The sequence below is a fragment of the Sprattus sprattus genome (assembly GCF_963457725.1).
Source record: "Sprattus sprattus genome assembly, chromosome: 9".
NCBI lineage: Eukaryota > Metazoa > Chordata > Actinopteri > Clupeiformes > Clupeidae > Sprattus > Sprattus sprattus.
Window position 1 is genome coordinate 30298319 of NC_137928.1, and position 23029 is coordinate 30321347.

A 23029-nucleotide genomic window follows, 5' to 3' on the forward strand; every position below is an offset into this window, starting at 1 on the left:
ATATATTTGGAGACTCTGTCTGAGATATTCACACCGTAACGTATTTTTATGTCTAACACTTTGTATGTCTGTCCGTCTGGTTTTTACAATTTGTTATCTTAAATGCACTGTTTTGTCACACTGTTGTTTACCTTGTATGTCTGTCTGTTTTTTTACAATTTGTTATCTTACTTGCACTGTTTTGTCAGACTGTTGCTTATCTTTTTTATTATTATTATTTATTTGAATTATATAATTTTGTATTATTATTTCTTTATTTTATTTCTGTCTCTCTCTGTCATGTCCTGCCAAGGGACAACAGATGAACACTAGCTAACCTAGCTAATTCCGGTGCATTTGCATTTTTTGGGGGGAAATGTTTATCAATGTACACTGTCCCTTTTCAAATAAACACATAAACAATATGAAGTCCAGGAAATAGGTTTAATCTTGTACAATGGTGCGCACCAAGATATCACTCAAGGTTTCACCTGAGACTCTTCTAACCAGCCATTGAAACATTTCAGTCATACACCCTTTGAGTATTGGGGGTGTCACCCTGTAGTCATGAGGCCCAGTGCCATTAATGCACTTTGACTTGAGGAGGGGAGTGAGACCACTCATCACACCTCACTTATCACACCCCACTTAGGTCAAACCATCATAACTATATTCAACCAGAAATGCTTACATTCTAGCATAATGTAACAGTTCAAATAATAGTAGTTATAACTAGATATAAGATGCATTGAATAGTTAACTCTGAACCTTAAATTCTGATTCCCTCACTGTCCACCTCAAAGATTTTCTCAACTTGTGATATGATTAAATTCACACCATTTTCCTTGGAATACAAGACACTCTTACACACACATTTTTCTAAATAATTTATTCCATCATAGATATTTATGCTGTAACTATTACTATGATGCTTATCTTGAAAACAAGAAGTATTGAAAACAAGGGCATTGTTTTAACAATATTCCATGCTGTAGGAGCAAGAACTTAAAGTGAAGTATGTGTCTTAAATGTGTAGTACAAACTAAAATACAGCTACTGTGTTCAGATGTATATACTTAACGCATAACCTCCACCACAATACTGTAATAGATTATAGAGATATGAATTGAGGCCCTTTTCTAATGAGTGCCATATAAACATTCATGATTATGAATATTGGTCACTCAGTCATCATTGGAAGTTTAACAATACATATTTTTGACTGTGTTGAGACAAATCTGTTTTTACAAGAAAACAATTTCAGTATATCTTGTCTCACAGCTCGGATGCTCAGTCCATATATTACTGGATTTAGAAATGGTGTAAGTATCAAAAAATACAGTGACATAAATATTCGCATTCCGAAAGGTAAATCATTTTTGGGAAATCGACTCTGGACGATTTCAAAAAAGCACCCAAGACTATAATTTATGATGGCTATGATGTGTGGAGTGCATGTTTTCATTGCTTTCGTTCTAGATTCTTTAGAGCCAAAAAAACAGATTTTAAGAATCATTGCATAAGAATAAACTGCCATAATTAGCTGAGGAATTGAATACACAATTACAGACAATAAACCTACAGCACTCTCCAATGATGTTTCAGTACAGGACAACTTGACAAGAGAATAGTTCGTGCAGTACACTCGCTCTATTACTCTACTACAAAATGTTAAGCGCAAAGTGAGAGGGAAAAACAGAGCAAAAGCAATTAACGGATACAACCATGAAAATGCAACAAGACTGCACACTTTTGTGATGGACATGATTCTGTGATAGTGCAGTGGTTGGCAGATGGCCAGATAACGATCGTAGCACATCACTGCTAGAATTGTAAACTCTATAATTGCATATGTGTGAATGCAATATATCTGCAGTTTACAACAGGTCAGAGATACTTCATAGGAATAAGAAAGTAAGTTATTTAACAAAGAGGGTAAAAGAGCTGTGCTGCCATAAAGATTATTTGCTGCCAGGTTACAAATAAATAAATACATGGGCTCATGAAGCGCTTCATCACAGTAAATGATACAGATTAAAACAATATTTTCAATAACAATAGCTGTGTAAAGTAGTAGAAAAAGGATGAAGTACATGGATATATGATCCTGCATTCCATAGAAAGCGGTTAGTATGACTGAGGTCACAACTGATGAGTTTCCCATTGTCTCGACCATCTCTTCAAAACCTACAATGAAAGAACATTGAATACAAACAGATGTCATGCAGTCGGAAATGTATTGTTAGAAATGTACATATTTTGCATAATAAAAATACAGTTATGATGACTTATTACACTGCATGTATCTGAGATGGGGCAAAGAAGTACTGCCAGCATCTGTTAACCTGATACAAATTATATCTGCATGCTCTTTTTATTGACTAACAAATACCATCCCACTGAGCCTCATTGGAAGACTCCTTTCATGAGGGACTGATATCACTGGGGACGTTGTATGTAGATGTAGTGTGAACAACAGCAGACAGATTCACGTATTTTTAACTGTTTTCTTTAGTGATGATTTTTTTTTTGTCCAACATATACAGCACGGTCTTTCTTCTGAACTCCACGTTTTCTTCTGAACTCCAACGTTTTTCTCATCTGGGATTTCTTCTGAACTTCAGAAGACTTTCAGAACGCGAAATAGGAGTCGTACAATTGCCGTAGTCTTCTCAAATGCGATTCCTCAATGCGATTCCTCAAATAACCAAACCCATGGGGCCATCTTGTGGTTATTTGAGGAATCGCATTGAGAAAAATGTCTGTGTTAAAAGGGTTAACGGCTGAATTTGTGAGAAATCGTTGGTGATTGCGTTCACATCAACTCTATAGACATCCTCGGATTTAAATAATTATAGTAATAATACAAATTAAAGGACTACACCAGGATGCTGCGCTAATCTAGTGAGTCTAGTCTGTGCAAGTACAGCAATCCAGACTATTCTCATTTGCAGTGTTGCGTCTGAACGCGTTCATTGAAAGAAAGTGAACGTGAACGTGGTGAACGTGAACTGAACATACTGTATTACTGCCTGATGAACGATACCGTGAACGCATTCATTCTGGTGTCTGTGAACGGCACATTCACTCTTTTTAATTTCGTTCAATAAGGTGCCAGATTTCTAGAGACTTCCAGGCGAAAAACACACAATTTACAGTCCTGTATCCAGTGTTGCATTACCAGTCAATTGCTGAGTGTGCTTTCTTCTACTGTCTATGCCTGGCAAGTGTGAGAGCGACGAAGTTGCGTATAGGCCGAGAGTGGTATTGCAGACAGATAGAGATTTCGAAAAAATACTGAGCTGCTTTCTCGTAGACAAGGTCGATTCCAACTAAACACGTTACTGCTGTTGCGTGCCCCTATAAGGAGCTGGCGGGGCGTGTATGTATGCAAATTCAGGTGCACATGAACGCGCGTTCAGCATAAGAAAGCGCTTCCGGGGGAGCCAGCTCAGAAGACTTCTGCTGCTTATGAACACATTTTCAAGCGTGCAAGAATGCAGCACAGGTCTTTTGCTTACGTTGTTTTTCTGATGTCTGAAGAAACCTTTCAGAAGAACTTCATAAAATGATCGAGAATGCGGCCCATTATGCTTTTTTATATCCAGGTGAATGTCATATAAATGGGTTATTCACAATACCTCCATCTATGTAATATAACTGGGATTGGTGAGTCAGGACAGCTCATAAAACACTGCGGTAAAAAATGTATAAAACAATAAAACAATAAAGTTGATGATTACCTGTACTCAAAACAAGAAAACATGCCTATTATATACGATACATATTAACATAATGCACAATATATATTTTGTCTAATTTAGACATAGAAGTAGAGTTTTCATTGTCTGGGAATTCCCCGCCCCCTTCACTGCATTTTATTTGCTCAGTTAGTCTGGCGAGCTACTCAATGGCGGTCCACTTCAGTCACGTAATTGACCTATCGCTAAGCCCCGCCTTTCGAACGCAGACGGGCCAATGGCAGTAAGTAACAGCTGCACTCGGACATCATGAGTTTAAGGCTCCATAGGATAGCATTAGAGACCGTGATTTTTCGGTTGTTTTATGAGGTTTGTGGTAATGTAGGTTCAACAAAAATGGCCAAACGACGTGCATGGGGTAGATACAACATTGATACAAGGTATCATGAGAGGATAGGCAATGGGGTGTATTGTATCTCATTTCCTAAACGAAAACAAAACAGGTCCAAATATCTCCGGTGGATTTAGCTGTGTGGCAGACCACACAGTGAACGCTACATTCATTAGCTTTCTGCCATACTCTTGTTAGGTTGGAATTTTCCTTTGCTAAAGCAATCAACTAAGCCTACATGATAAAAGACACACTCATTATTCACAGTACCTGCTTACTTTCATCACTGATGTTATGCTAGGCTTAGGCAAGTTATCTCTGGTTCAATCTAGCTAACGTTAACTATTCACGTGCTGCGCTAGCGTAGCTTTGTCAGTTATGGGACATTTGTAAAAAATCGGCAAATTCCATTAAACAAACGATCTGCATTAATTATTTAATGTTTAATAATGGATTAACATGACAACGTGAACGAAACACACGCATGTCGGTAATTAACAAGGTTACAATAACAAGCTAGACAGTTAGGACCATATGGTTAGGACACTGTCCTGTCAGGGGCAGGTTAATGCTAGTTAATAAACGTAGGTCTCAGCTCTCGGTGCCTTCCAGATTAGTTAAATTAACTGAATGTGAATTCATTGTATCTTTCCCATGCGGTGCATGAACAATGCTGGTATTGGATGTATTTATCTGCAATCACAATTACCGTGAGTTGAGGCTTCTCCCCCTTACATTGAGCTCTGTAAATTCTCGCCTCAAATTTAAGCTTGTTATCCACCATATCGAGTTTTAAATTGTATACATATCCCAAAATGCAATGGAGGGATATGTATACAATTTAAAACTCAGGTCCTTTTGTCTCCAAAAGTTGTCTGGAGCCTCTTGGGATATAGTTTTGACACTGATAGCTGCAAGGGCGTAAGTTTGGTCTCAGCATTGGTAGGGACACTGCCCGGCAGACCCCCCCACCCCCACCATAAATAAAAAAAATGTAGTTGATGAACTTGGAACTGATTTAAACATAATAAGAATAATAAACCCTTAGTTTAAATTTAAAAAAAAAACGTTCTCCACATTTCTTGACATGTTTTTGTTGTCAGAGCACAAAAGGGTCAAAAGATCAATGCTGAGACCAAACGAAATACTGATATGAGGCGTTATTATTTCCTGGCGAATTTAGTAGTTTACCGTATCAGACTAGCAGCACTCTTTCAGGATTCACGTAGTGTTTCTGACTCTGCCACTTCAGCCAATTAAATGACAGCATCTTGTCTCACAGGCTCAAGTGCGCATTGGAAAACTTAGAAATGTATTTATAACTCTTCTGGGCGACGAACTTTGTATTGATAATAATACGAATGAGTTTGCAAATATATTGTGCAAAATAATTTCTTTCTCAAATTAACAAAAATATTGGTAGGGACTTTTTTGTCTTTCCCAAACTTTGGTCGTGACTAGTCCCTACCAACCCTATGCAAACCTACGCCCTTGCTTCTTCGATCATTTCTACCAAGTAAGTGGCAAGTTGACAGTGAGGGCAGCCGCTTTCAGCAGAAATGGGAATTGCAATATTTCTTCTCTGAAAATCGAGGCAATTGTGTTTGCCTAATTTGTCAAGGGACGGTTGCCTTGTTCGGCATAGCTTATTTGTGTGAGCAGACATTCTCTGTCATGAATTTAAACAAGTAACACCCACTCCTAGGGAAACTTGACTTGACTTGACATTTCCAACTGCCAGAAACTTCCCTGGCATCCTTCCTACACACTAAACCTGTTGCCCAATCCCAGACAGAACCCCAGAGGCATTTTGTCGCAATTCAACCACTATGAAAAAAGCCTACTGGCTTTAGAGATGTTATACTGTACGTACCTATAGATGTGACACAAACTATAACTTACTGAATGATCTTGTAAAAGGCAGAGCAAAATTCACATGTTTTATGTTACGTTACGGTAGACCCGAAGAATGAAAGGTCCTGTAACATATAAGGCCAGTCCCTTAATTGCGGTTAAACATTCTTGTTTATTCTGAAAAGCACAGTGGTGGTTGCCGTAAAAAAGGCAGAGAGGGAAACAAAATGACAACCAAAAAGCCTTCATAAACTAACTAAATAGTTGCAGCGGCTTACCTCTCTCGCGTGAAAATGAAAAAGAAGGTGAGTCTTCCGCTGAAACTACCTTACCTGCACTTACTATCTCTAAACTAAAAAAGGTGCAGACAAAACACAAACAACCACCAAAACAACTAAGAGCTGGCAAACGAAAAAAAGCGCGTAACACGCGTAAAGGTCTTCAGGTTATTGTCTCTCTGAAAGTTCAGTGTGGTGAGCTCAGTGTGGATTCCAAAGGCCAGGGACCGCCAAAACAAGTCGGGAAAAGGAGAGGAACATCTCGAGGATAGCGAGAGCGACAGCCATCTTGGGGTAGACCGGCTTTAAAAAGGGGAGAAGTCCCGCCCAGCAATAACGCGTGGTCCGGGACAACGCCCACTCTCCACCTTGCAGAATCAGGGAAACCTCCACAATAACCTCAACAACATAACACCCCCACCCTTAAGAGCTACATTGGGTGTTAAATTACAAAAAACACTTTATACAATTACAGTTTTATATACAAATATATACAGCAAATGGAAAAAAGATTACAGTTATCTATCCAGCTGAAACCCCTCACACTGGCTTTGCTGAAAGATAAAGGTTAGCACATCATCATTACACTTTAACCCACAATTAAGTGATAATGACATTCAATGGCCAACTTTAGGCACGCAATAAAAGAAACGTCTGCAAAAACGTTGTCGCACCCAGTTATATATCGAATAATAACATTGAAGACCTGCTAAATATGTTGATTGTGGTTGCGCTGCTCCACAAGAAAAAACTTAAAGATATCCGAAAGTCAATACAATAGCAAAGGGCACTTCTTTATTGAGGGATAAGCCCCTGGATGGACATAAAATGTACGCAAAAATAGCTGTTGGTAACTGGCCAACAAATGTGTAAGGAGCAAGAGAAGGGTCATTATCTTACTGAACAATAAGGCAAGGCGGAATAAACTGTACAACAGACACTCGAAAAAGTCCCACCACCTGAAAGGATAGGTTTATTTCTCATCCTTTGCCTATCACAAAGAGCCATCAGCTCATAACTGCGCTCCTTAAGCGAAGCCTCTTTTGTGCAACACGCCCTAGTGCAAGTAACATTGTAAAGTGAAACACATCAGAGTATTTCACATAAGTCAGGACATGAAGTTGGAGAAAAGTGGGTTATTGTCTATAGACAAAACGTAGGCACCAGACAGATCGTTTCCTGGTAACTTTGACACTTTTAATAGGAAGAGAGGAGCGCTTGCCCACCGTAACGTTACCATTGACTAGATCATAGAAAAGAGAAACATGGTGCAAAGGGACACTCACAGCCTTTTAGCAGTATGCACAAACCTGAATAGTCTCTACACGGGTCACTTGTTTAACGTCACGAGAAGGCAAATTAACCCCAGCTTTGCGAACTCCAATGTCCACCTCTTGAAGACGAATGGCCTGTGCGATCTCCAAATCGTTTTTTCCCCTAAGGTCGTGGTCTCTCCGCTCGCTATCCACCTGTGCCCGTCCATATGCTTCCAGCAGAGCAATATCGCGGTCCAACTCAATCTCTCTCAGCTACAACCCACGAAGTTCAAGTGCAGCTTGAGCGATTGGCTGCAGGATTGACAGCTTGAATGCAGGCGAGCCAGGCCCTGCAGGTTCAGGAAGCAGTAGATTTAGAATTTTAACAAATAACTCGAGCATAAACAACTTGAGAAGCAATGAGCTAAATGGCGTGGCAAAAGCAATTCACGCACGACTACATGAACCACTGCTCGAAGACAACACTGGCACACCACTAATCGGAACACTAATTGATCACGGCAACAACACCCGTCAAAGGGACAATTAAACACGGCTACGCACCGCAATCATTTTTCCCCACAAACAAAAACCAAATGCGCTCAAAACTAATCTAATTCGTATCCCGGACGAGCCCCCATGTTACGTTACGGTAGACCCGAAGAACGAAAGGTCCCGTAACATATAAGGCCAGTCTCTTAATTGTGGTTAAACATTTTTGTTTATTCTGAAAAGCACAGTGGTGGTTGCCGTAAAAAAGGAAGAGAGAGAAACAAAATGACAACCAAAAAGCCTTCATAAACTAGCGAAATTGTTGCAGCGGCTTACCTCTCTCGCGTGAAAATGAAAAAGAAGGTGAGTGTTCCGCTGAAACTATCTTACCTGCATTTACTATCTCTAAACTAAAAAAGGTGCAGACAAAACACAAACAACCACCAAAACAACTAAGAGCTGGCAAACGAAAAAGCATGTAACACGCGTAAAGGTCTTCAGGTTATTGTCTCTCTGAAAGTTCAGTGTGGTGTGCTCAGCATGGATTCCAAAGGCCAGGGAACGCTGAAACAAGTCGGGAACAGGAGAGGAACATCTCGAGGATAGCGAGAGCGACAGCCATCTTGGGGTAGACCGGCTTTAAAAGGGGGAGAAGTCCCGCCCAGCAATTACGCGTGGTCTGGGACAACGCCCACTCTCCACCTTGCAGAATCAGGGAAATGGCACAAACACAGGGAAACCTCCACAATAACCTCAACACCATACCAACAGACAACAGACAGCATTACTTATAACTCCTGTTTGAAATTAAGTTCATGACAGTTAAGGTATTTCATGTAGTTTGTTCAATGTTCTCTGACTCCAGACATTAATGAAAGGCAGAATTGTGTTTTTACAGTTTTCACGCTTGCCTGAGTGGCTTATAATTGGTTACATTGCCATTTGAAATATAAAGATAATGGTGACAATGTAAATTGTGTATTATTTTCATGTAACCTTTATGGTTAAAATATGTCTGAAGGGACAATTGGCCCCAGAGCATCTTCACATTATCAAATCTGGCCCTCTTTGAAAAAAGTTTGGACACCCCTGCACTAAACTAAACCCACACTTAACCCACAAACATAAATACATGAATCACAATAAAATCAATACCAGGCATGAGAATCACTCACCTTTCAGCGAAATTCGCCGTTTTGAAAACAAAATAGGTGACCTACGTGAATCGTGTAGATTCGACGAGTTTTGTTTTTGTGGGGGGGTTGGACATATTTTTCATATTCAGATGACATGTGCATTTGTACTGAACTAGTGCTGGCGGCGGCAAGGTGCTCAGTGTTGCCAGATTGTAAATTGCGTATCATATCAAAGGCTCAAAATGATCGTATTTGGAGGATAATGAATTATATCTGTCAACACTGGGAAAGTTTGACCAATGACAGAGCTCGCGCAAGAAGGTGGAACGTAAGTGATACCCTTTCCAAAACGTGTAAAGACGTAATAACTCATTTGTGAAAGACCCAGAGAAACAATAATATCCGACGAGGCAAAATCCCGGACAATTTTGGAATCCCTGCTGGACGCATTTTTTTTGTGTGACCGTAAAGTTAGCATATAAAACGTTAAAACATGTGTTCGGTAACTTACCGCTGCGGGGCAAAGAACACCACGACACGCTTATCTCCCGTTTACAACATCCAAAAATGTTTTTATTATTATTTAGAATTTCCTTTATCTTTAGGAAACTTAATATGCATAATAACCTGATGAATTCTTGATTTGAAGCCTAGTGCTCCTGTTAGAGAAAGTAGTGAGAAAGTAGTGCGTGGAACTGGTCTTATCATATAACCTTTAGTTTCCCCGGGCATTGCTGCAAAGTGACACTCATGAGCTCTCCTCTGTAAACGGACACACGGACAAAGGTGTTGTTCATAAGGTTTTACTATTTAAAGTTGAACTCACATTGATGGTGAAGTTGGGCAGAGCAACAGGGAGGTCAAGTTTGGTGATTTTGGTCGAAGGCTCACAATCGAGCCTGCGAGTTAGCCGTGTGAGCTACTATCTGTTTGAATGGGTTTTTCGTCTACGCATTAGCAGCCGCCTACAAATAATATTCGAGACTTTCAGTTAAGACTTACAATATTCTGCAACATTCGTGGAGCACATAAACAACTAACCGAGTCAATTTAGACTTATAAAAAATCGTGTAGATAGCTTAATTCACATAAAACCTTTCCCACTAACTTCTCCCAACAGGCCGCCATCTTTGTTCGAATTATCCTAGCTGTCAAAAAATAAACGTTACGTTGGTTGTCAATGGTAACCATTCAAGAGCATTGATATGGAACGGCGATTTAACTTTTCTACTGGGACTACGTCCAAGGTGTCCATCTATACGAACCCCCCATTAGCCAATCAGAAAACAGTATTTCGTTCCAGAGGGAGATAAAAAGCTGTATGGCCCCGACCACAGCATAAAAAAGGACGCTGGCAACAACAGACTGGTAAAACATGTGCAGGAGAAGTCTTGGACAGACTCCATCAGGGTCGACTGCTTTCCTGGGGAGTAGTTTCTCATGTAATACGGACGGAGGCTAACACTTCTATGTCAGGGCAACAGATGATCTCTTTTACAGTCAAATGCCCTGGGTTGCACCACTTAACGTTGACATAAAGTGCAAGCCCCCCACCTTTCCGTTTGCCACTTAGCTTAAGATCGCTGTCCGCTCTCACCATAGTAAAGCCGGGTAGCTCCAGGTTGAAGTTCGGGATGTTGCTGGTTAGCCAGGTTTCCATGAGGCACAGTAAGCTGCATTCTCTGTACAACTTCACGTTCACCACCAAGGCTGCCAGCTCATCTGTCTTGTTGGCCAGTGAGTTTACATTTCCCATCACACACGAAGGAATAGCTGGTTTGTACCTCCACCGCTTCTCCAGTTGCCTAGCCTTCACCAGCGCCCCAGCTCTGGTTCACCTGTAGCGTCTCTTCTCCGGTATGGGGTAAATTCTGCAAGCATACTTCCTCGACCGCAGTGCGATCAGCTGATCCCTCGTGCAAAGTTCGGACTGCCCTGTTGCATCGATTAATACGTGTATCCATAGGATATAAAAATATCTACACAGTGCCTTTGAAAAGCAATTTGTAAATAGGACAAACGAACTTAAAAATAGCAACAACGGAGCCGCTTGGAAAGGATGCCACTCGCGCAAGCGATTGTAATGGAAATTTTAATAAATTGCAGACATAAACGGATAATACCACTAAGACATCGGGTAAATTTCTTTTTAATGATGACTGAGATGCACCCGGCTGGTCTCCAAATTCTCGTTGGAACGATCCTGTAGCCAGGAACCCAAGAACAGAGCAAACCTGAACCTGAACGGGAATGGCCTGGTCGCATCTGGTGTGTCTCTGTAAATGAGGACCCATTTGAGCACAAAGCTCTTACAGAGCCGTTCTTGGCCAGCGGTACCTGCTTTTCAGCCAAACATCATCCTCTGCCAAAAAGTCTGTGCCATCACTAAAAACCCTTTCTCTCCTTATTGCGCGGTTGGCAATATCCTCTTACAGGCCAATGCAGCCATATCTCCTACTGAAAACTAAGACACTATCAGATTTTTTATAGGCTATAGATTGAGCAAAATGTTTTGCACGTGTGGAATTAAGATGCCGTTTTGGGCTGTGGACTGATGCAATTTCAATTATTCAATTTCTTTACTTGATTTTTTTTTAGCGAAACATTATTTTGGCCTTTCACCATTAGCCCTAATGGTGATGGTGGTGGTGACGATGATGAAACTGTGTGTCACGCTCTGAGAGATCTCAATACCTGCAGTACTCCAGTATTGCCACAAAGAAATATGCGTACACCAAGTTGCAACCTGACATGGAGATACTTTCACACATCAAAGATGTTTTTTCTAAATCTGTTATTTGTTTGTGGATTTGATCGTACATTAGTATGTTGTTTTGATCTCTCTAAGATCAAATCTGAGCATAAGAACGTAATATAAATGAGCCCCCTTATCTCAATATATATCAGAATGTTGATAGTAACATTTTAAACATATATTTGGAGACTCTGTCTGAGATATTCACACCGTAACGTATTTTTATGTCTAACACTTTGTATGTCTGTCCGTCTGGTTTTTACAATTTGTTATCTTAAATGCACTGTTTTGTCACACTGTTGTTTACCTTGTATGTCTGTCTGTTTTTTTACAATTTGTTATCTTACTTGCACTGTTTTGTCAGACTGTTGCTTATCTTTTTTATTATTATTATTTATTTGAATTATATAATTTTGTATTATTATTTCTTTATTTTATTTCTGTCTCTCTCTGTCATGTCCTGCCAAGGGACAACAGATGAACACTAGCTAACCTAGCTAATTCCGGTGCATTTGCATTTTTGGGGGGGAAATGTTTATCAATGTACACTGTCCCTTTTCAAATAAACACATAAACAATATGAAGTCCAGGAAATAGGTTTAATCTTGTACAATGGTGCGCACCAAGATATCACTCAAGGCTTCACCTGAGACTCTTATAACCAGCCATTGAAACATTTCAGTCATACACCCTTTGAGTATTGGGGGTGTCACCCTGTAGTCATGAGGCCCAGTGCCATTAATGCACTTTGACTTGAGGAGGGGAGTGAGACCACTCATCACACCTCACTTATCACACCCCACTTAGGTCAAACCATCATAACTATATTCAACCAGAAATGCTTACATTCCTGCATAATGTAACAGTTCAAATAATAGCAGTTACAACTAGATATAAGATGCATTGAATAGTTAACTCTGAACCTTAAATTCTGATTCCCTCACTGTCCACCTCAAAGATTTTCTCAACTTGTGATATGATTCAATTCACACCATTTTCCTTGGAATACAAGACACTCTTACACACACATTTTTCTAAATAATTTATTCCATCATAGATATTTATGCTGTAACTATTACTATGATGCTTATCTTGAAAACAAGAAGTATTGAAAACAAGGGCATTGTTTTAACAATATTCCATGCTGTAGGAGCAAGTACTTAAAGTGAAGTATGTGTCTTACATGTGTAGTACAAACAAAAATACAGCTACTGTGTTCAGATGTATATACTTAACGCATAACCTCCACCACAATACTGTAATAGATTATAGAGATATGAATTGAGGCCCTTTTCTAATGAGTGCCATATAAACCATTATGATTATGAATATTGGTCACTCAGTTATCATTGGAAGTTTAACAATACATATTTTTGACTGTGTTGAGACATCTGTTTTTACAAGAAAACAATTTCAGTATATCTTGTCTCACAGCTCGGATGCTCAGTCCATATATTACTGGATTTAGAAATGGTGTAAGTATCAAAAAATACAGTGACATAAATATTCGCATTCCGAAAGGTAAATCATTTTTGGGAAATCGACTCTGGACGATTTCAAAAAAGCACCCAAGACTATAATTTATGATGGCTATGATGTGTGGAGTGCATGTTTTCATTGCTTTCGTTCTAGATTCTTTAGAGCCAAAAAAACAGATTTTAAGAATCATTGCATAAGAATAAACAGCAATAATTAGCTGAGGAATTGTATACACAATTACAGACAATAAACCTACAGCACTCTCCAATGATGTTTCAGTACAGGACAACTTGACAAGAGGATAGTTCGTGCAGTACACTCGCTCTATTACTCTACTACAAAATGTTAAGCGCAAAGTGAGAGTGAAAAACAGAGCAAAAGCAATTAACGGATACAACCATGAAAATGCAACAAGACTGCACACTTTTGTGATGGACATGATTCTGTGATAGTGCAGTGGTTGGCAGATGGCCAGATAACGATCGTAGCACATCACTGCTAGAATTGTAAACTCTATAATTGCATATGTGTGAATGCAATATATCTGCAGTTTACAACAGGTCAGAGATACTTCATAGGAATAAGAAAGTAAGTTATTTAACAAAGAGGGTAAAAGAGCTGTGCTGCCATAAAGATTATTTGCTGCCAGGTTACAAATAAATAAATACATGGGCTCATGAAGCGCTTCATCACAGTAAATGATACAGATTAAAACAATATTTTCAATAACAATAGCTGTGTAAAGTAGTAGAAAAAGGATGAAGTACATGGATATATGATCCTGCATTCCATAGAAAGCGGTTAGTATGACTGAGGTCACAACTGATGAGTTTCCCATTGTCTCGACCATCTCTTCAAAACCTACAATGAAAGAACATTGAATACAAACAGATGTCATGCAGTCGGAAATGTATTGTTAGAAATGTACATATTTTGCATAATAAAAATACAGTTATGATGACTTATTACACTGCATGTATCTGAGATGGGGCAAAGAATTACTGCCAGCATCTGTTAACCTGATACAAATTATATCTGCATGCTCTTTTTATTGACTAACAAATACCATCCTACTGAGCCTCATTGGAAGACTCCTTTCATGAGGGACTGATATCACTGGGGACGTTGTATGTAGATGTAGTGTGAACAACAGCAGACAGATTCACGTATTTTTAACTGTTTTCTTTAGTGATGATTTTTTTTTTGTCCAACATATACAGCACGTTCTTTCTTCTGAACTCCACTTCGGTGGATTTAGAACAATATTTGCCATTCTCCAACGTTTTTCTCATCTGGGATTTCTTCTGAACTTCAGAAGACTTTCAGAACGCGAAATAGGAGTCGTACATTTGCCGTAGTCTTCTCAAATGCGATTCCTCAATGCGATTCCTCAAATAACCACAACCCATGGGGCCATCTTGTGGTTATTTGAGGAATCGCATTTAGAAAAATGTCTGTGTTAAAAGGGTTAACGGCTGAATTTGTGAGAAATCGTTGGTGATTGCGTTCACATCAACTCTATAGACATCCTCAGATTTAAATAATTAGAGTAATAATACAAATTAAGGGACTACACCAGGATGCTGCGCTAATCGAGTCTACAGCAAGTACAGTACAGCAATCCAGACTATTCTCATTTGTAGTGTTGCGTCTGAACGCGTTCATTGAAAGAAAGTTCATGAACTCGTTCATACTTTTGGTGAACGTGAACTGAACATACTATATTACTGCCTGATGAACGATACCGTGAACGCATTCATTCTGGTGTCTGTGAACGGCACATTCACTCTTTTTAATTTCGTTCAATAAGGTGCCAGATTTCTAGAGACTTCCAGGCGAAAAACACACAATTTACAGTCCTGTATCCAGTGTTGCATTACCAGTCAATTGCTGAGTGTGCTTTCTTCTACTGTCTATGCCTGGCAAGTGTGAGAGCGACGAAGTTGCGTAGAGGCCGCGAGTGGTATTGCAGACAGATAGAGATTTCGAAAAAATACTGAGCTGCTTTCTCGTAGACAAGGTCGATTCCAACTAGACACGTTACTGCTGTTGCGTGCCCCTATAAGGAGCTGGCGGGGCGTGTATGTATGCAAATTCAGGTGCACATGAACACGCGTTCAACATAAGAAAGCTCTTCCGGGGGAGTCAGCTCAGAAGACTTCTTCTGCTTATGAACACATTTTCAAGCGTGCAAGAATGCAGCATAGGTCTGATGCTTACGTTGTTTTTCTGATGTCTGAAGAAACCTTTCAGAAGAACTTCATAAAATGATCGAGAATGTGGCCCATTATGCTTTTTTATATCCAGGTGAATGTCATATAAATGGGTTATTCACAATACCTCCATCTATGTAATATAACTGGGATTGGTGAGTCAGGACAGCTCATAAAACACTGCGGTAAAAAATGTATAAAACAATAAAACAATAAAGTTGATGATTACCTGTACTCAAAACAAGAAAACATGCCTATTATATACGATACATATTAACATAATGCACAATATATATTTTGTCTAATTTAGACATAGAAGTAGAGTTTTCATTGTCTGGGAATTCCCCGCCCCCTTCACTGCATTTCATTTGCTCAGTTAGTCTGGCGAGCTACTCAATGGCGGTCCACTTCAGTCACGTAATTGACCTATCGCTAAGCCCCGCCTTTCGAACGCAGACGGGCCAATGGCAGTTAAGTAACAGCTGCACTCGGACATCGTGAGTTTAAGGCTCCATAGGATAGCATTAGAGACCGTGATTTTTCGGTTGTTTTATGAGGTTTGTGGTAATGTAGGTTCAACAAAAATGGCCAAACGACGTGCATGGGGTAGATACAACATTGATACAAGGTATCATGAGAGGATAGGCAATGGGGTGTATTGTATCTCATTTCCTAAACGAAAACAAAACAGGTCCAAATATCTCCGGTGGATTTAGCTGTGTGGCAGACCACACAGTGAACGCTACGTTCATTAGCTTTCTGCCATACTCTTGTTAGGTTGGAATTTTCCCTTGCTAAAGCAATCAACTAAGCCTACATGATAAAAGACATACTCATTATTCACAGTACCTGCTTACTTTCACCACTGATGTTATGCTAGGCTTAGGCAAGTTATCTCTGGTTCAATCTAGCTAACGTTAACGATTCACGTGCTGCGCTAGCGTAGCTTTGTCAGTTATGGGACATTTGTAATAAATCGGCAATTCCATTAAACAAACGATATGCATTAATTATTTAATGTTTAATAATGGATTAACATGACAACGTGAACGAAACACACGCATGTCGGTAATTAACAAGGTTACAATAACAAGCTAGACAGTTAGGACCATATGGTTAGGACACTGTCCTGTCAGGGGCAGGTTAATGCTAGTTAATAAACGTAGGTCTCAGCTCTCGGTGCCTTCCAGATTAGTTAAATTAACTGAATGTGAATTCATTGTATCTTTCCCATGCGGTGCATGAACAATGCTGGTATTGGATGTATTTATCTGCAATCACAATTACCGTGAGTTGAGGCTTCTCCCCCTTGCATTGAGCTCTGTAAATTCTCGCCTCAAATTTATGCTTGTTATCCACCATATCGAGTTTTAAATTGTATACATATCCCAAAATGCAATGGAGGGATATGTATACAATTTAAAACTCAGGTCCTTTTGTCTCCAAAAGTTGTCTGGAGCCTCTTGGGATATAGTTTTGACACTGATAGCTGCAAGGGCGTAAGTTTGGTCTCAGCATTGGTAGGGACACTGCCCGGCAGACCCCCCCACCATAAATTAAAAAATGTAGTTGATGAACTTGGAACTGATTTAAACATAATAAGAATAATAAACCCTTAGTTTAAATTTAAAAAAAAAACGTTCTCCACATTTCTTGACATCACATGTTTTTGTTGTCAGAGCACAAAAGGGTCAAAAGATCAATGCTGAGACCAAACGAAATACTGATATGAGGCGTTATTATTTCCTGGCGAATTTAGTAGTTTACCGTATCAGACTAGCAGCACTCTTTCAGGATTCACGTAGTGTTTCTGACTCTGCCACTTCAGCCAATTAAATGACAGCATCTTGTCTCACAGGCTCAAGTGCGCATTGGAAAACTTATAAATGTATTTATAACTCTTCTGGGCGACGAACTTTGTATTGATAATAATACGAATGAGTTTGCAAATATATTGTGCAAAATAATTTCTTTCTCAAATTAACAAAAATATTGGTAGGGACTTTTTTGTCTTTCCCAAACTTTGGTCGTGACTAGTCCCTACCAACCCTATGCAAACCTACGCCCTTGGATAGCTGCCATTGTAAACTCTAGTCAGCTCTGATAACGTGTTCGAGTTAGCAACAGTAACAATGGGGGGGGGGGGGGGGGGGGGGGTGGGGCTTAGCGATAGGTCAATTGGACACTCCTTTAACCAATCAGATCAACGATACTATACAACAATACAACGATCGGTAATAAAGCAAACACATATTTTTTCTGTATGAATTGTTCCAGGGCAAGTTTTTGTTATGTTTTCCAAAGAAAACTTCCAAGACAGCCGCAAGAACAGTATCGAAGTTTTGCTGTGCTTCTCTTTGCCGTTAATTTTGTTACGTAGTCGTGGTTAGCTTAAATCCGCCATGGCACGCCAGGTAGCCAATAGCCAGTTTGTGATTGGCTCCAAGGATCCTTACAATGCTGAACTAAGTTGGTATAGCCGCCTTGCCAGACTGACTCTAAAGGCAAAACAAATTGGCCAGAAGAAGAGGGGCGGGACTTCCCAGACAAGAGTTTTCATAGGAGTTGCTCGGGACTTGTTCAAGCTCTTAAAAGTTTGCATGGTTATTTTCCCCAATAGCAGATTTCAGCTCACCCCAAAGATTTTCAATCGGATTGATTTTTTTCCTTTTCAACCATTCCTGCGTGCTTTTGGATGTGTGCTTTGGGTCTTTGTCTTGCTCTATTTTTGTTTCATCTGTCCACAGAACAGTTTCCCAGAAGGACTGCGATTTTGTGTAGGTACTCTTTGGCAAAGATCAGTCATTCCTTTTTATGTCTTTTCCTCAGCAATGGTGTCTTCCTTGGCCTTCACCCATAAACAGGGGTGGTCTTTCCTACAGGCGGTATTGGCGGTAAAACTGTGCCTGGCAACAACAAAAAAACAAACAAGAATTCCGTTTTGTTTTTCATGAAAGACTTTTTTTTTTGCGCCCCTTCTATATCTCTAACCAATATTTTGACATTAACAAAATAAATCTAACAATAGGGTAAAATGAGCCAAAACAGAAGGGGTACGTAACTCCTTGGTGTTGTCAGAACATGCTAGCACAAAGAGGCGTTTGGTTAGAGTGTGTGTGTGTGTGTTCAAGGAACTTTGAAGAACAAAATCATGAAGAGGCAAAAGCCACCCCGGGTGCAATTTAAGAAGAAAAGAAAGGAAGAAGAAGAGAAACGTGCCAAGGAGAAAGGTAAATCCTTAAATCGTGTTCTTAGCCCAAAATGAATTCCAGATAAGAAAACGTCCATGAATGCGTGAATTGCCCCGTTCACTTTAGTGGAGTTGAAAAGAAAAGATGTACTCTTTCATTGAAAATGTTCCTACTCTCTGTCACATAGCTCTTTAAGGACTTTACAGAGGCGTGTATATCAAAAATGATATGTCTATTTATTCTACATTATACAAAAAATGTTTTTTGATATTCACTGCTGCGAAAAGTTTATAACTGCTGTCATTGGCAACGGGTTTTGTGCTTCTAATTCACATTTTTCATATCAGTCCCCAAGTAGTCCGGTCATTTAACGTAACGGAAAGTCATTGAAACTTGAAGTCAGAATGTGGGTTGCTACGCATTTGCGTGAAGAACTATTTTTTTCATAGCGCAAATCACGAAACGGCAACAAACTAAACACATAAAAATAGATATTCTGGATGAATGTCTTCTATCGTTTTGGAACTGTAGCCTATAATATCGCAAGTAACTGTAGCCTATTATAAGCGCAATTTTTTTCGCGAAAACATGGGAGCTGAACACACACAACTGCTGCTGCACACAGAAGTGCGTTGGCTCTCTCGAGGGAGAATACTTAACCGGCTGTTGGAATTACGATCTGAAGTACACACCTTTCTGATTGAGCACAGATCTCCCCATGCATGCCACACAGAATGGCAAATACTGCAAATATGTGCTATCTGGCAGATATATTCAGCAAATTGAACGAACTGAATATGTCTGCAGGGAAAGGACACCAGCATTTTAAGCCTGTATGACAAGGTGGGAGGTTTCCTGAAGAAAGCAGAGCTGTGGAGAAGAGCCAGGGAGATTTCACCTGCTTTCCTCAGGTGGATGATTTTCTCTCTAGTGAGGATGTGGACAGAGCTCCAGTCAAGTTGGTCATCGTAGGACATTTGACCAATTTGATTCCAAATTTAAATTTTCACTGTCCTACTTTCTTGACATGGAGGAGAAATCTACACAGCTGGATTGGGTGAGAAACCCATTTATCTTGTCGAAGCATATGGAAGCAAGCTACCTGTCACTAATCAGGAAACACTCCCGGAAGTGTCATCTGACTGGCCTCTACACTCACACAGTCCACACTCATACAGTTTTGGATGTGTGTGAAGCAGGAGCACCCTGACCTGGGAGAGAAAGCTTTGGAGCAGCTACTACCCTTTGACTCCTTATATGTATGTGAGGCCTCCTTATCTGCAAAGACAGTGATCACAACAAAGCAGAGGAACAGAATGTGCCTGGAGAAGAGCTTGACCACAGCAGTTGCCTTCCTGCCACCAAGACTGACATAGATTTTCAGTGAAGCACAAGCACAAGGTTCTTACTAAAATGTAATTGCAAACACACTCACTTCAATGCAACAATGTTCAATGTTCAATCTTCAGTGTTGACAGTTTAATAAATCAGACAATGATGGCATAGCGCTGTGAATTACATATTCTTTTCAATCAAAAACGCTCTGCGCTGGTTAGGGGGTACTTGGCTGAAAAAATATTTCACAGGGGGTATATCACTGAAAAAAGGTTGAGAACCACTGTTATATAGTAATGGCACTTTGGGCTAATGAATGAACAGCCACGGAGACGGAGTGTTACTTGGGGGCGTGGCAGAGCCAGGACCAGCTGCTATGGTGGCCGCTGGGAGACAGGACTGTAATTCTGCCGGTTACATTCGCTTGAAAAACTTCTTAATAACAAAACGCACTGTTGAAGCAGGGATACTTAGGTCTTTGGAGATGGCCTTATATCCTTTGGAGGTCTTGTGTATGCCAATAATAGCCCTTCTGATGTCCCCAGACAGCTCCTTTGTCTTTACCATTGTGACAAAGGAACAGGGAATAACAGGTGGCTTTTAAAAACACAGAAGTCATCATTCATTGACAAAAACAGACAATTTATCACAGGTAATTCTCATTTGTGATTTACCACAGGTAAGTCATAATGTGTTTCCATACTGATTCACTGCAAATGGGTGCCAATATCAGTGCCACAGCAAGCCAAGCCAAGAAGTCCAACATAAAAACATGCAGAAGAACAGAAAAAAGTTCACTCTCCTCCGCTCCTGACCAGGATTGAACATAATCACTTGGCCTGGTCCCCTTGTGCCATAAAAAAGGCTGCCCACTGCCCAGTGCTCCTGGCTGCCCTTGAGAAAGGACAAGGACTTCAGGAGGCAGAGGGCAAATTTCACCGGCGACGTCATCAACATCCTTGCGTGCGTGTGTGTGTGGATGTGTGTGTGTGTGCGTGTTTGTGTGTGTGTGTGTGTGTGTGTACTGTTTCGCCGCCCAATGCATGTGTGTGTTGCTGTGTGACAATAAAAAACAGCTTTGACCTTTGAAGTGCAAATAGTTTATATCAGTGTGATAAGCTAACTAGCCAAATGAAAGAAAAAGAAAAAGGACTCAGTGCACATGGTCATATTTTACAGGACCCTCACAAAAGAAAAAAGCTTGTGACAACAGGAGCTACTGTTGTTAGGATGGTGGGCAACTCCCAGGCTGAGGGACACTCCCAGGCTGACTCAAAGGATGCGACAAACAAGTTGGCATTCACGAAGAACAAGAGCAAGTCAAACGATAAAAGATGTGTTTTAACACATTCATGTGACGAATGAGTAAGATTCCTCAAGCTGCATCAAGTGTTTAAGGTTAATGGTTGGAATATCTGACATCTACTGTAACCAAAAAGAAGGCACTCTCTTGATCAGTCAGTTCAGCCAACTCTTGTGCAGAAACGATATCAATCATGTAAACCATGGGTTGGGAACCTGTGGCTCGCGAGCCACCACTGGCTCTTTTGCTGATGGCCAGATTTCCCTACATTTCCATCAACAAGAAAACTTTTATTTTTAAAATGTATAGATAGGCTAGAGAAAAATGTAGAAAAAAGGAAAAAAACGAATCGTGCATCCCTGGTGATTCTATCGGCGATTTCGAAATATAGGTCTGACATCTTGGTGGGCAAGTTCAAATCACTGAACAATCTGCTGGAAGGAATCGCACGTCAGCGAGCACTGCTTGCGAGCGAACACAACTGGACTGACATGGGAAAGCTTCCATCCGAAGTCGAACTTAATCTAAAAATTATACTGATTCTAAAAAAATTGGAATAAACTGCGCATTACATATTGCACATTGCAACGTGTTAGTATATGTGTTAACCATGTTCGTTTCCACTTATGCATGTGAGAAATCTTTCTAAAATATCCTGAGGTGTCCAGGTGCTGGAGGATGGAGTGAAGGGCCATATTTACTGCATCGTCTACAGATCAGCACCCCAATCTGCTGCACAACAACCCGCCTGTAAGACACACAAAGCACAACAGAACCACAGGCAGGAATACAGATGAAGACCCACAGGGTCGTAACAGCTTCACACAGGACTGATGGTGCATGATGATGCATTAACACCTGCCTGCTGCCATTCCTGAGCAACTCTTTACTGGTGGTGCCCCGTTCCCGCAGCTGAATCAACTTTAGGAGATGGTCCTGGTGCTTGCTGGACCAAAACATCCTCCGAGAGCAACTTCTCCCAACCATCCAGGAACAGTTTGGTGATGGACAATGCTTATTCCAGCATGATGGAGCACCTTGCCATAGGGCAAGCGTAATAACTGAGTGGCCTGGGGAAGCTCCAACAATGACCTACGGCATGTCTCATGTTTGTCAGTGTACGTTTATGGGCAATTCAGAGGTAAGGGACTGGAAAATATATAAGTGTTTTTATTTTCAGAGAAAGGACATTCGAAGGTATAATCTTTAATATCAGTTTATTGATTAAAATACTGTGATTGTATTTAGTTAGCTAAAGTGTACAAGTCAGAGGTTACATTTCAAATAATTTGTATGAATTTCCTTAATTCATTAACTAATTAATCATTTACTCATTTTGAATAAAAACATGGATCATATCAGATACTTTCCACTGATTGTATCATACCGAGTAAGAGTTTTGTATGTTGTATTTTAATCAGTAGAGCATCTTTTGAATAGTGCAGTATAACCCCACAGTTTTGAATGTACTGGTTTCCCATCTTCAGTATATGTACGGGAGCAGTTGATATGGTGTCCCATCTTCAGTATATGTGCGGGAGCAGTTGATATGGCACACAACGACAGTATTCTCCCACGCTTCTCCATGTTTCTCTTGACATGCTTCTTTATTCTCATTGGCCCGATCTCTTAGCATGTTTGTGCACAGGAGAGCTGGTATGTAAGG

The 23029-nt window shown here is 40.2% G+C and overlaps 2 protein-coding genes across 2 annotated transcripts; both read right to left on the bottom strand.

Moving 5' to 3' along the window:
* Nucleotides 1-1159: 1159 nt before the first annotated feature.
* On the bottom strand, nucleotides 1160-2143 carry LOC308370442 (olfactory receptor 4B13-like; the record flags this gene model as incomplete). Its single annotated transcript, XM_080845092.1, has 2 exons — nucleotides 1160-1217; nucleotides 1320-2143. The coding sequence occupies 2 exons, from the start codon at nucleotides 2141-2143 to the stop codon at nucleotides 1160-1162; spliced, it is 882 nt and encodes a 293-aa protein (XP_080701218.1).
* A 5087-nt stretch (nucleotides 2144-7230) lies between these two features.
* LOC308370443 (olfactory receptor 4B13-like) lies at nucleotides 7231-20627 on the bottom strand (the record flags this gene model as incomplete). The annotated part of the gene is made up of 4 exons (XM_080845093.1): nucleotides 7231-7260; nucleotides 7514-7732; nucleotides 13275-14005; nucleotides 20531-20627. 4 exons carry the CDS (start codon nucleotides 20625-20627, stop codon nucleotides 7231-7233), a joined length of 1077 nt encoding a protein of 358 aa, XP_080701219.1.
* Between the last annotated feature and the right edge of the window lie 2402 nt (nucleotides 20628-23029).